The sequence below is a fragment of the Athalia rosae genome, chromosome 7 (assembly GCF_917208135.1).
Source record: "Athalia rosae chromosome 7, iyAthRosa1.1, whole genome shotgun sequence".
Lineage (NCBI taxonomy): Eukaryota > Metazoa > Arthropoda > Insecta > Hymenoptera > Athaliidae > Athalia > Athalia rosae.
This window is the reverse complement of record NC_064032.1, coordinates 1,733,266-1,745,060: the sequence shown is the minus strand read 5'-3', so window position 1 is coordinate 1,745,060 and position 11,795 is coordinate 1,733,266. Positions and strand designations below refer to the sequence as shown.

Below are 11,795 nucleotides of genomic sequence, written 5' to 3'. Positions count from 1 at the left end.
CTGTTTAAAAAATTTTGCCATCAGATCAGCGTTTTTGATATCGATTAAATTAATCTTTATGGCGTTCATCGTAATATTAATTTCTATACATCACAATTCATAAATAGGATAATAAAAGAAGAAAATTAAAAATAAAATCGAAACAAAATTACCTCAATTAATTAATTAATAAGCACATGGGGTACTGTATAAGGGATCATGATAGAATATGGGAGCGTCCGGACAAGACCGAAAATAAAAAATAATACAAGGAAAAATTAAAAAACAAAGAAAGACATCTTAAAATTCGTTCCACGTTTTACATACGCAATAATTACATTATAATTACAGATTTATAGATAATTAAAAACGTTACAAATGTCTCAGAAATATATGTATATATATCGTCACAGCGTTATTATTAATAATAATATATATAATACACATACCCTAGAAACGTTTGCAAGGTTAAAAAATTTATTTCTAGACGTAGATTTTATTTAAATCATTTTTTTTTTTTCACTAAAGTTGAGTCGAAGTTTGAAAAGCACCGGGTTTCGCCACCGTCAAAACTTAGAAATTTATCCTGGCGAATAATGATTGCCTATACAGACGTAATGTCGATCATTGTGATCCGGTTGTATAAAAAAAGAAATCAATGTAGATCGAAATTCATAGGTCAAATAAAAAAAAAAATGAAGTAAAATAATTAATAAATAGATAAATATTCGTACACGCGTGGTGCACAGTTTGAATGAGACGAGAAAAAAGTAAGTAAGAAAAAAACGAAAATATCTTGTTATTTTTTCATCTCAGAAATCACCGAGTACATTTACAATACGTCGTTTTGAAATTGATGGAATTAACATACTTGCTTGCCCGATATACATATAATATATTTATAGAACATACTCGATAGATTAGGTATAGATACCGTAGTAGTTATTATAGTTATCATTTTCGACGTTATTAGGCGTGGTTATAATATACATATGGAGTATATTATATTGTCATTACTAAAGAGTATAGAGTAATCAGCGAAATTATCGTATTATTACCTTGAAAAAGCATAAACAGAATGTTTAAAAATGAAGGAAACTTAAATTTTGATTATCTTTTCTTCGAAATAACGCTATTATACCGTGGTAGCGATTGAATATTTTTTAAATATAATCGACGCACCACTAGAAATAAAAAAGAAATCTCATAAATTAATTATATATTACAAATTACAAATCGATATTTAATATATATAAGTAACGTAAAAAAAAAAAAATAGTTTACTCTAACCATTCAGACTCCAGCTGCAGACTACTTGCGGAGGATATCGTTATCATTATCGTTTGTTTTTTTTTTATCGATATTATTAATTGGTATTATTAATTGATATTGATTAATTACCGCTCGCGTAGTTCGTATATAATTTCATTTTTCATCATCATTTTTTTCCATGTACCTCTAATTAAATTATTATCAATAATATTACAATTATAGGTAGGTGCGTTATGGTAGTATAATAAGAAATAAATATGATCTTTTTTTTTTTTCAATTATTTTCCTGAAACCGCTTCGGAAACGTACTTGGTACCGTTTCTTACGAAAGATTGAAATTGTTGAGCCGCTCCCTGTGAAATATTTTTGGAAAAGTAACGTTTTGGAATCATGGGAAAAAGAAAAGAAAGAATAACCAACGATAAATTTAATATGAATTACTCACCGTAATGGCAGCGCCGAGGAACCGGCTGAATGCTCTCGTTGCTCCGATCGCGGCACCAACTACCTGATCGCGAACGTTTCCGTTTTCGGAATTATCAGTTGACGAAGCCGGAGCTGAAACACTTCCTCTGGGACTCTGATTACTACCGAAATTTGCGAGTGAATCGAATAGCGATGGAGGATAGGTGGAACTTATCGGCGCCCAGGTCGTCGTTATCGTCGGTCTTCGAGACGGCTAGAAAAAAAAAATCTGCGTTCGCAAGTCTCCCTTTTCGTGTTTCCATATCTTTGGAACATTCGGTACACTCACAGTCGTTGAACCCGACAATTGAGCTCTTAGATTATTACGTGGCGTCGATGGACCGATTCCCTGCGATTGCAGAAGCGCCGCTAATAGAGCAGCGTCATTTCCACCGCTCGTACCAGCTGAAACTGGAGAAGCTGGAAGAACGTTAGCTTGCCCGCTGAGAATTGCTCTCAAAAAAGCTTCGTCGTCCGAAGAAATTCCGGGAGTAGATGGCTTCCCTCCGGGACGTGCGGCGTTCAGAAGCGCGGATAAAAATTTCGCGTCTTCCTCGGGCGAAAAAGTTGAACTTGGAACGGTCGCTGTTGGCACTCGGGGATTCGGATTGTTTAGGAGAACGGCGATTCCGTTTGTGATCGGGCGCTGGGTCGTAGTCGTCGTAGTCGTCGTTGTCGTTGTCGTCGTTGTCGTTGTCGTTGACGGTGGAAGTTTTACTTCCTGAACGGGCTTCCGCGTTGTCGACGGTTGAATAGGTTTCGGAGTGATCACGATTGGTTTTTTTGTCACCGAAACCTGAGGTGGCACCGATGGAGACGGAGGCGCGAAAGGATTGCTTCCGAACAAAGCGGTCAAAAGACTCGCACCGAATCCTTGACTCGGGGGGGCAGTTGTAGTCCTGATTTTTGGCCTCGACGTCGTTGAAACGATCGGTTTTATCTCGGGGGTTACGATAAAAGGCTCGATCACCTTTGCAGGAGGACCGCTCAGAGGCAACTCTTTTTTGACAGTCTGCACGACGGGAATAGGCTTCCAAGTCGATTGAACAATCGGTCTGACGGTGGTCGTCGAAGCAGAAGTTACGGGACTCGGGGTGGTTTTCACGATCGGAATTGGTTTCCAAGTGAATTGGGTGGTGCCCGGTTTTCTCGTGGTCGTTGTAGTCGATTGGAGATCGATTATTATCGGCTGCGAAGGGGACTTTGAACCGGTCGAAAAATCGAACGTATTCGACGACCCACTGTTCGAAGGACGAATCGCTTTTGGAGATCGGGTAGGACCTGCGTTCCCCAACGCGAGGGATAGAATCTGAAATCCCAAGTAGAATCAAAAATAGATGGAATACGCCGGGGCGTAATTCGTTGATATTTTGATAGGGAACGATCAACAAATGATGAAAAATGAGCGCCGAGTAACGAAGGAATAATAAACAGCCGCACGAATAAACCACCTCCGACACGGTGTTGTTGGGAAAAAGATCGAAATCAGCAAGGCCGCGTGACGATTCATTAACGGGTATTGTAATAATAGAACGGTGTACCAATAATTTCGTATTAGAGGGGCTTGATAAATTTATTTTTTTCTATTTTCGAAGTCGCGTATTGCAGCAACGCGACGATAACAACGCGCGGTGTTCCCGAGGTGATCAACACGGTACAGGTATACCTGTACGTACGTACGCGATTGAGATATATCTCGGTAATTCGCTTGATCTGGATAGTAAAAAAAAAAAAAAAAAAAAAAAAAAAAGAAATTATTAATTCCATGCAATCTGAAATCGTTGAGAGTCGACCTGAAGGACGTTTCGTATCCGTCAAGGTCACGAGGTCCATTCACCGTTTATAAAATCTACCACTCTCTGCAATTATGACGGTTATCGATCATTATACCGATCGAATTATACACGCGTAGACGTTGCAAATTTCATATACCACTTGAAACGAATTTTTATGCGCGGAGGTGAAAATCTAGACGCTGACGTAATCGTCGAATAAAACGAGATACGAAAAATAATATCTTAAACTGGTTTCGATGTACGACGTTTGGACATTCGGTAGTTCTGCTTTACAATTTTTCACTAGAATTATTATTATCGTTGTCGTTATTATTATTATCATCATCCAACTATCAATCAAAGCTGTGCAAACCTTATTGGCCAAGAGTTGTTCCGCCTGCGTCAGAGTCTTGGGTGTCGAACTGCCCGCGTTTGCTGGCTGTAACTGAAATTAAGATAAGAGATTTGAATTCCTAATGAATGCGAACGACGATTCACCATCTTGCAGTCGTTCAATTCACCATCAGACTCTTCTGATCAAAATAACATTAACATCTTTCGTACGTGTCACACTCCAGAGCAACAACTACAACGAACTCACCAAGGCGTTTAGAAAAGCCAAATCGTCGAACGTGTTTCCGAACGGAGTCTGTTTCGGTATATTCGTCATCGTTATCCCGAATGGTTCCAAAGTCACCGGGGTCATCGTTGTACTCGAAGTTACAGCAGGTCGTGGGGTTGTAGTCGTGGTTGTTGACGCGGTCGTTGTCGTAGTCGGCGCCAGAGTTGTGGTCGTCGTCGTCGTTGTTGTTGTTGTAGTAGTCGGCGACGGGGTAGTAGTCGTCGTTGTGGTCGTGGTTGGCACCTGAGTTGTGGTGGTTGGCACCTGAGTCGTGGTGGTTGTAATTGGGACTTGAGTTGTTGTCGATGTGGTTGTCGTTGCTACGGGAATTGGCGTTTCCGTCAGAGCGAGTTGCAAGGATCTCGTCCCGGTGACGGTGGAATCAATGTTGCTCGAAACTGGAGTGAACACCTCGACGAAAGGATTTATCGGACGCGACACGATCGTTGCGCTGCTCGGAGGATCGTCCTGCGGGATAGGAAATAAATCCACCGTTAAGATTCCGCGGATTTTTCACCCGGAAATTATAAAACTCGTACCGCAATACTGTTCGTTGCGATGGAAGTGGCGAGTCCTGGCGAGTTTGTCGTTACCCCGAAAATCTGATCGAGCGGATCTCGCCACGGGAAACCCGGGGCCGTTGTCACGGGATTGACGGGTTGACTTCCTGACAAAATGTCCAGCGATGGCAACGGTGCTGTAGAAGCGGGACCGACGTTTGTGGAACTCTGGGGGACATGAATCCATAAAAATTGACGGATTTTTTTTTTTTTTAATTAAAAGAAAGTACGTACCGCTATGGAATTTATCTTGACACTGACCACTCTCGGACTCGTATTAGGCGTGCTGTCACTCCAGTAATTTATGAACTTATCCTGCAATTCATAATTTAAGGATATGATCGAGGATACGATAATTAATTTTTCTCGCGGTCAGGACTCTCGTGATATTACCTGACCGATATAAACGGAACTTCGTTGTCCGTTAGCGTTTCTATTTCGAGTCGCCTCGTCGGATTCTGTTTCCTGATAGACCCGTCCGCTGTTTCGAGGACTCGAATTCGCACTCGTTTCCGAATTGAAATTTCTCAAAGGGGTTCCAAACGTCGTCTGAGTTACCCCGCTAGCGGTGTTGGCGTTCGGAGATGTTGTGAGGAGGTCGGAAATTTCTGACGCAGTCTTCGAATTCGTTCCCATTTGAGTGTCTAACAAAATATCGCTCTGGAAATATTACAGAGGGTTTTTATTGGGCGCAAAAATTTTTACGTATAAATAATTTGGGGATTTTTTTTTTTTTTTCTTAGTGCGAATGCTATGTGCAGTAAACAATTATTTATAATATCTAACAACGTGCGAGTGCTATTTTATGCAAAGAAGCGCAGTTCCCCCTGTATCACCTGAAAGAAGATTTGATCGAAAAAATGATCGTGGGGATTCGTTTCGTTGAGAGAAAAAAAAAGACAGAAAGTACATATACGTGAGATTGAACACGATTTCAAGAGAGAAGACTCGAGAAATTTAGAAATGAACGAAACGTGGAGAATAAAATAATCTCTGAAATTAATAGAGTTAAACACAAAAGAATTAGTTCGTTTAGCACACTGAGATGAGGATTTGTAGTGTAATGTAACGAGGCTAGAAAAAATCGCTCGTATCGCGAGAGAAAATAACCGAAAATAGAATAGGAAAAGAAGCGAGTACCATTTTTTTTAAGGTCCCTTCGTTGTTACCAGTAATCGTATTACCGGCGAGTCCGATATCGAGGGCAGCAAATCGATTGGTAACTTGGTTCAATACACCGGCTACCGGTCTGTTATTATAGATTGCAGGATTCTGATTATGAATATAGCCTTGGTTAGCCTGGTTATAGAAGATAGTACCGGGCCGGTTAGTTGTGCTAGTAGAAGTGCTTAGTGAGAAGACGACCTCAACAGGGTTCCTCGGGGGATCCGGAATAATCGTACCATTCGGAAACTTTCGTACCAATTTTCCATTCGGATATATTCCAAATATCACGTATGGACTATTGACGTTTCTCCCGTCAATGAGGTTGTCCTCCGGTCGTTTACGGACGATCGTTTTATTCGGGTAGATTCCGTAAACGTGGTAATCCCTCAGAGGCGCTCTGGTGGACGAACTCGGGCTGAATCGAGGTGCCGGAGTCAATCTGTTGCCCCCGAATCTTCCGCCCACAACGTACGGAACCGCGGGATTATCGTTCGAATTTCCACCCATCCGAATTCTCTCCGTAGACGCGGTAGTTTCTCGAATCGTAGTCGAAGACTGAGCCATCTCGGTCGTCGAGGTGCTCGTAGAATCTAGACTCGATACCGTGGTGATCATTTGTTCGCCATTGATCGTCGTGGGTGAATCGATTTCGTTGGATATCCGAACATCTTCGGTCGTTGTAGCCTCGTTTGGAACGGGAGTGACGTCGGAATTGTCCGAAATGATATTCTCTTCGATTCCAAATGTTGTCTGAGGCATCGCTTCCGTCGAGGAAAACGCCGGTGTGGTTTCCGATTGAACGGTCGAACCGCTACCGGCGGTGATTCCTTCGGTGGTAGCGACGAGGTCAGCGTTCGTTCCGGTGGAGAAAGTCGTCGTTACGGTGGTCGTCGATTGGAGGGTTGTGGGATTTTGGGTGGTTTCGGGATTTTCTGAAGCGTTATCGTTCGGTCGAGTCGTTGCTTGCACGTCGGCACCAGCCGTCCTTTGGGCGGTTTCGGTTGCAGTCTCATTTGCAGTTTGATCCTGTAAACGGGCAAGCAGAGTTGGCGTATCGGTAAAAAAAGGGGTAGGGGTGGGTTCTAAAGTCGCGGTTGTGTCTGTGATCGAGTCGGTGGCGGTATCGGGGGTGGTTCCGAGGGGCGGATTAGTGGTTATATCCGTCGCGGTTATATCCTGCGATTCCACGATTCGCGATACTACGTTGGTATCGGGGGTCGTTTCGGTGGTCGAGGGTAAATCGTTAGTCGTTGTTAATGAGGAGTCTTGTGTTGTCGTTGTTGTTGTTGTTGCTAATGTTGTTGTGATATCCGACATTGATTCGAGGGGTGTGCTCGTTGTTTCGAGTGTCGATGTTTGTGTGGTGCTTTCCTGCGCTTCGCTCGTTTGCGTGGCTAAGGTGTTCTCTGCGAATCCTGCCAAAAATCGAGGAAGAGCCGCGAAACTGAATTCCGTCGTGGTAGCACTCGACTCTTCGTCGATCGCAACGCTCGTGGTCTCGGGTACCACGGTCGTCACGCTCTCGATTTTTTCAACAATTTTTGCCAACGACGGTCCCACCGAGTCTGACGCGATTCCGAAACGATTTTCGAACAACTGGGTTGTCGTTTGCATTTGTTCGGAAGTCGTCTCCGCGGAGGAATCACTCGGTTGTTGAGTGTTTGCTAAAATTTCGGGCGTCGCCGTCGTTGACTCTGACATATTCGATTCTTTCTCAGTTCCTTGAGTCGTCACGGACACCGGAGTTGTGGTGTCGGGTTGAGTCGTCGCTTGGGTAGACGTTATTGTCGCGATTTCTAATTCCGATACCCCCCCTGTATCGTTGTCGGGGGTGGTTTGGGTCGCAGCTTCAATTTCTGGTTCACCTGTTACCTGATTGGAAATTGTGGTGGGGTTCCCGAAGAAAGCCTCTATCTCCAGGGATGGCTGAGGAGTGCTTTCTCGAACCGACGATTCTTGGGTGGTTGACTCGGTGGTTGCGGAATCTAAAATTCTACCAAATATCGAGGGCGGTGTCGCTTGGGGTGTCTCGGTAACTGCGAATACCTCCGTAGTCGTTTCCAACATCGCGGGGGAGGTGCTCGCCTCGGAATCAACTTGGGACAAACTTAATGTCGTGGTATCAGGGCTCGACGTAGTTAAAATTTCCTGAGAACCAATCGGCCCCGTAGTGGATTCTGAACTTTCTGGCATCGATTCCGTCGAACTCTGCTGCGTCTCGGTCGAAGAGACGGTCGTGGTGGATTCCGACAACCTCGAAAAAATCGGAGGGGTAGGAATTTCCTCCCCACCGGAGATCGCGGTGGTGGTGGTGAGCGTGGAGACAGGGTCGGGGGTCGAGTTGTCGGTGTCGCCAGGTACGAGTGTCGTTGTAAAGATATCGGGAGATTGCGGGGTGGCCTCGTTCGGTGGAGGGGCGGTCGTCGTTTCAGGGGGACTCGGGGTTGTTTCAGCAATTGCGGTAGTCGCCACCGGATTTGCTGTTGTTTCCAAATCGGTTGGGATAATATTCTCGGAAGTATCGGGGGTCGAATCGATTTCGGTGATTCGCGAACCGATAATTGGTGCGTTATTAATGTCAATGTTAGAATTGTTCGTGTCGTTAACGTTAACGCTGTCTACCTGGCCGACTTGCGCCGGTGTCCGTAAGTCAGTCCGTTGTTCATTATTTATGCTCGCCGTTTCCACCGCCTGATAGTACGTCAAAACTCGCGGCTCATCTCCGGGACTATCGACTTCTAACGGCGAAGAAACTCCGTATCCCTGAAATCAAAATGTGCAGAGGGTGCTGTACAAATTTTTTTTTTTTTTTTTTTTTGTACAAAAAGTGCGCGGTGATCGTGCCGAATATAGTTAGAATAATTTTTATCCCGTGCGAGCTAATATCTACGATCTACCCTACCTACAATTTTCCCAATAGACGATAAGTATGCCGAATTTTATTTACAAATCAGCCCTCCCCTGCCGGTAAAATCAATTTTTCCCTGTTGTTTATCAAGATTTGGTATATCGCGAATGAGAAACGGAGAATGGTAACCGCCGATTATCGGTAACTCTCTCTCTCTACACCAGTTATCTTCTGTTCCGCTGTTGAAAATATACCGGCAGGGCCCGCGGCTTGATCCTAAAGATCCCATCGGTCTTTTTCCCGTCCCGTTAAATAATAAGTCAATGAAACTTCGAACACTTACCTGAATTGGCGACGGAAGTGTGGTCGAACTGACGACCGACTGTTGCGAATTCGGTCTCCTCAAAAATAATTCCGCTCCTTTATATCTCGCGCTGAATCTCGGAGGCTGTCCACTGGGCGTTACTCGGATCGCGGAATTCTAAAGGGTCATTGTCACTTAATATCCCTCTGATAAAAATCAATCGTACAAATTCGCAACGAAAATCTGCTTACCCCGCTGCTAGTTGAGTTTCTATAGGCACCGGCGAAAACGGGAGATTTTATCCCCAAACTAGAAAGAAGCGGTGCAACGGTGCTCCTGAGTTGTTCGAGTAAAGAAGTATTCCTGTTTATCAAGAACACCGTCTTGGTTGGATTGAAAACGTTGCTTCTACCGGTTCCAGTCTCTCCATTGCTGCTGCCCAAGATTCCTTGATTCCCCAACGAACCAGAATTTATTGGCTGGCCCGACGCGTTTGCAATATCGTTGGAACTGTCTTCCGATATTTGGACGTTGAAAGTCTTGCCGTTTGTATTAGGAACGGTAAAATCATCTCCGGATTTGAAGGTCGCGTGAAACTTGGGGGACTTGGGGGTAATCGAGACGCTGAACGGTCCATCGTTACCCGGCGTACTCACAGGACTCTGTGCAGGAGTGAAAGGAGGTTCGGAATGCCTTCGATAAGTGGCAGTTCTCGGTCGGAATTCCCGCCTCACGGGAACGTGGACTTCCGGTTGTTCCACTTGTTTCGGGACGGGATCAAATTTCGTAAAAGTTTTTACTTCCGGCCTGCGCCTGGTGTATCTCCCCGTGGATTTCAAGGTGGTGGTAGTCGGAGAATCGGTTACCGAGTCCTTCGAAAGCTCGATCGAAGCGTTTTTCACACCTGATTCTACGGCAACGGATGTCTTTTGCCCAACGACAATCGATTCGGAATTTTTCGCAGTCGTCTCAAATTCTGCCGCAGGTGTTACCGAGGCGTCGATAACTTGCGGTATTTTTTTCTCCGCCACGTTTCTCAGTACGGAATTTCCCCCGGACTGAAACTGTTTCAAATTTACGGCGTTCCGAGAGGTCGGCAAACTTCTGCGAGTCGTAAAATTCGGGCGCTGTTTCACCTGCCCGATTTTCAAATTCTCAACATTTTTTTCTTCCGAATGATTCTTCGGAGTTTCTTCGGTGACGATTGATCTTCCGATCGGTTTGCCGAAGCTTCTTATTTTCGGCGGGCTTCCACCGGCAGAATTTATCCTCGCGTTCGTTAATTTGGGATATCCGTTCTCTCGAAGTCCGGAAATCTTCGGCTTTGGAATCTGCGCTGGTTTTTGTCGTTTCGCCGAGACGGTCGAAGGGGTTGGCGATGTCGGTTCCACGCCGAGCTCGTTCTCCTCTAAATTAGTCGGTACATCCGGATTCGCGAGTTTCTTCGCCTTTTCAAGTTTCGAGCGCGCTCTGGTTGGGAAGGCGACGGGCGATGGCTTCCTGAAGTTGGTCTGAAAAAGCAAAAAGTAAAAAAAAAACTCCGCTTCAGCATCTGACATTTCCACGTGGATACGTTCGCGACATTTCCGGCCGCAGAGTTCACGTAATCTTCAAAAAAATTCGATTCGAAATTGCGAGACAGGGATCATCGAACGCCTTGAAAATTGCATACGCCTTCGTCGGATTCAAGTCGCGTCTTTGTGCCGGCGTGGCGCGCACTTTCTCCGATGAGTTGTTCAAAAATGAGAGTAAAACGACGACAGCCTCCACGCACAATGCGTTTTTTATTATTCTTTTCGTTTTTCGCTCGGCTCCCACTGTTGTCGGCGTACACATGACGATTCGGGCGCGATGACTGTTCGAATTTTCGTTTTTTCTCTCTCTTCATAGAAGATTCGCGCGATTTTTAACACCATGACGTTTCTTCTCCATGGCTTTGAACTATCAGGCGACGCTCGAAGATCTGTTTTCTCGGGGTAAAAGTAGACGATCAACGTCACTTCATTTAATTATAGATTCTCTCCGTTATACGTACTACCTTTACCCAGAGCGAACTATACAATTAAATATTATCCCCGCTGTGAGTGCACTAGAAAATTTCTCTTCGCGACGTAATCACGCGAACAAAATATCCTTCTAATCCTTTTAATCTTTTTATCATTTCGGTTATTGCGGGAAAAAATTGATAAATAAATAAAATCATGTAAAACAACGCATTTCAACATACATTCGCGACGAAAGTATATAAAACAGATATCCGCGCCTTTTTAATTTCCCAACGGCTTTCGAACATCCAATTACCATCACTCGAATGGGTATATTTATTTAATTGAAGCACTACTGGAAACTTATTAATTGTCATTAAAAATATCGTAATCTCGCAGAGGTGCGGCTGTAATTTCAAAAATTGCGGTAAAAAGAATAATTGAAGTAAAATAAATTGCGGTCCAATTTTCTACCCAGACTACCTGCGCCGAGTTACCTATTACGATACGGATAAGAAGGAAATTTGATAGCGGAAAATAACGTCATAGTCGTAACCCGGAAAAGTATACATTTTTAGATTATTTTTTTTTTTTACTCGTCTTACGTGATATTTATTTGTTAAATGAGCAGAAAATGATCTCGTCTCATGTGTACGAAAATTTGTATTGCATGAGAAATTTACTCACCTCCGTTCCTATCCTTGTGCCAGTAAATTTCGTTGTGGGAGTTTTGAGTTCTGAATTTTTCTAGAAATCGTATATACAATTGAAGGTTAAAAAAGAGAAAAGAAGAAAAAAATATTTTAGCTCCTCTTGAT

General features: G+C 43.8%; 1 protein-coding gene across 4 annotated transcripts in view; it reads right to left on the bottom strand.

Annotated features, from left to right (window-relative positions):
• Positions 1 to 472: 472 nt before the first annotated feature.
• The window catches only part of LOC105689199 (mucin-19-like), a 28,736-nt gene continuing 17,413 nt past the window's right edge, over positions 473 to 11,795 (bottom strand). Inside the window, exons 4-16 of one of the 4 annotated variants that reach the window (XM_048657764.1) lie at positions 11,665 to 11,724; positions 9,244 to 10,503; positions 9,032 to 9,169; positions 7,713 to 8,603; positions 5,814 to 6,866; positions 5,067 to 5,333; positions 4,908 to 4,988; positions 4,653 to 4,841; positions 4,093 to 4,581; positions 3,865 to 3,936; positions 2,006 to 3,025; positions 1,697 to 1,930; positions 473 to 1,604 (exon numbers count right to left, since the gene is read on the bottom strand). In XM_048657764.1, the coding sequence (XP_048513721.1) occupies positions 1,530 to 1,604; positions 1,697 to 1,930; positions 2,006 to 3,025; positions 3,865 to 3,936; positions 4,093 to 4,581; positions 4,653 to 4,841; positions 4,908 to 4,988; positions 5,067 to 5,333; positions 5,814 to 6,866; positions 7,713 to 8,603; positions 9,032 to 9,169; positions 9,244 to 10,503; positions 11,665 to 11,724 (5,829 nt within the window). In that variant the 3' untranslated portion in view covers positions 473 to 1,529. Of the gene's footprint in view, positions 1,605 to 1,696; positions 1,931 to 2,005; positions 3,026 to 3,864; positions 3,937 to 4,092; positions 4,582 to 4,652; positions 4,842 to 4,907; positions 4,989 to 5,066; positions 5,334 to 5,813; positions 8,604 to 9,031; positions 9,170 to 9,243; positions 10,504 to 11,664; positions 11,725 to 11,795 lie in introns of all 4 variants that reach the window. The other 3 variants (XM_048657765.1, XM_020854179.2, XM_048657763.1) reach the window with 3 other exon arrangements.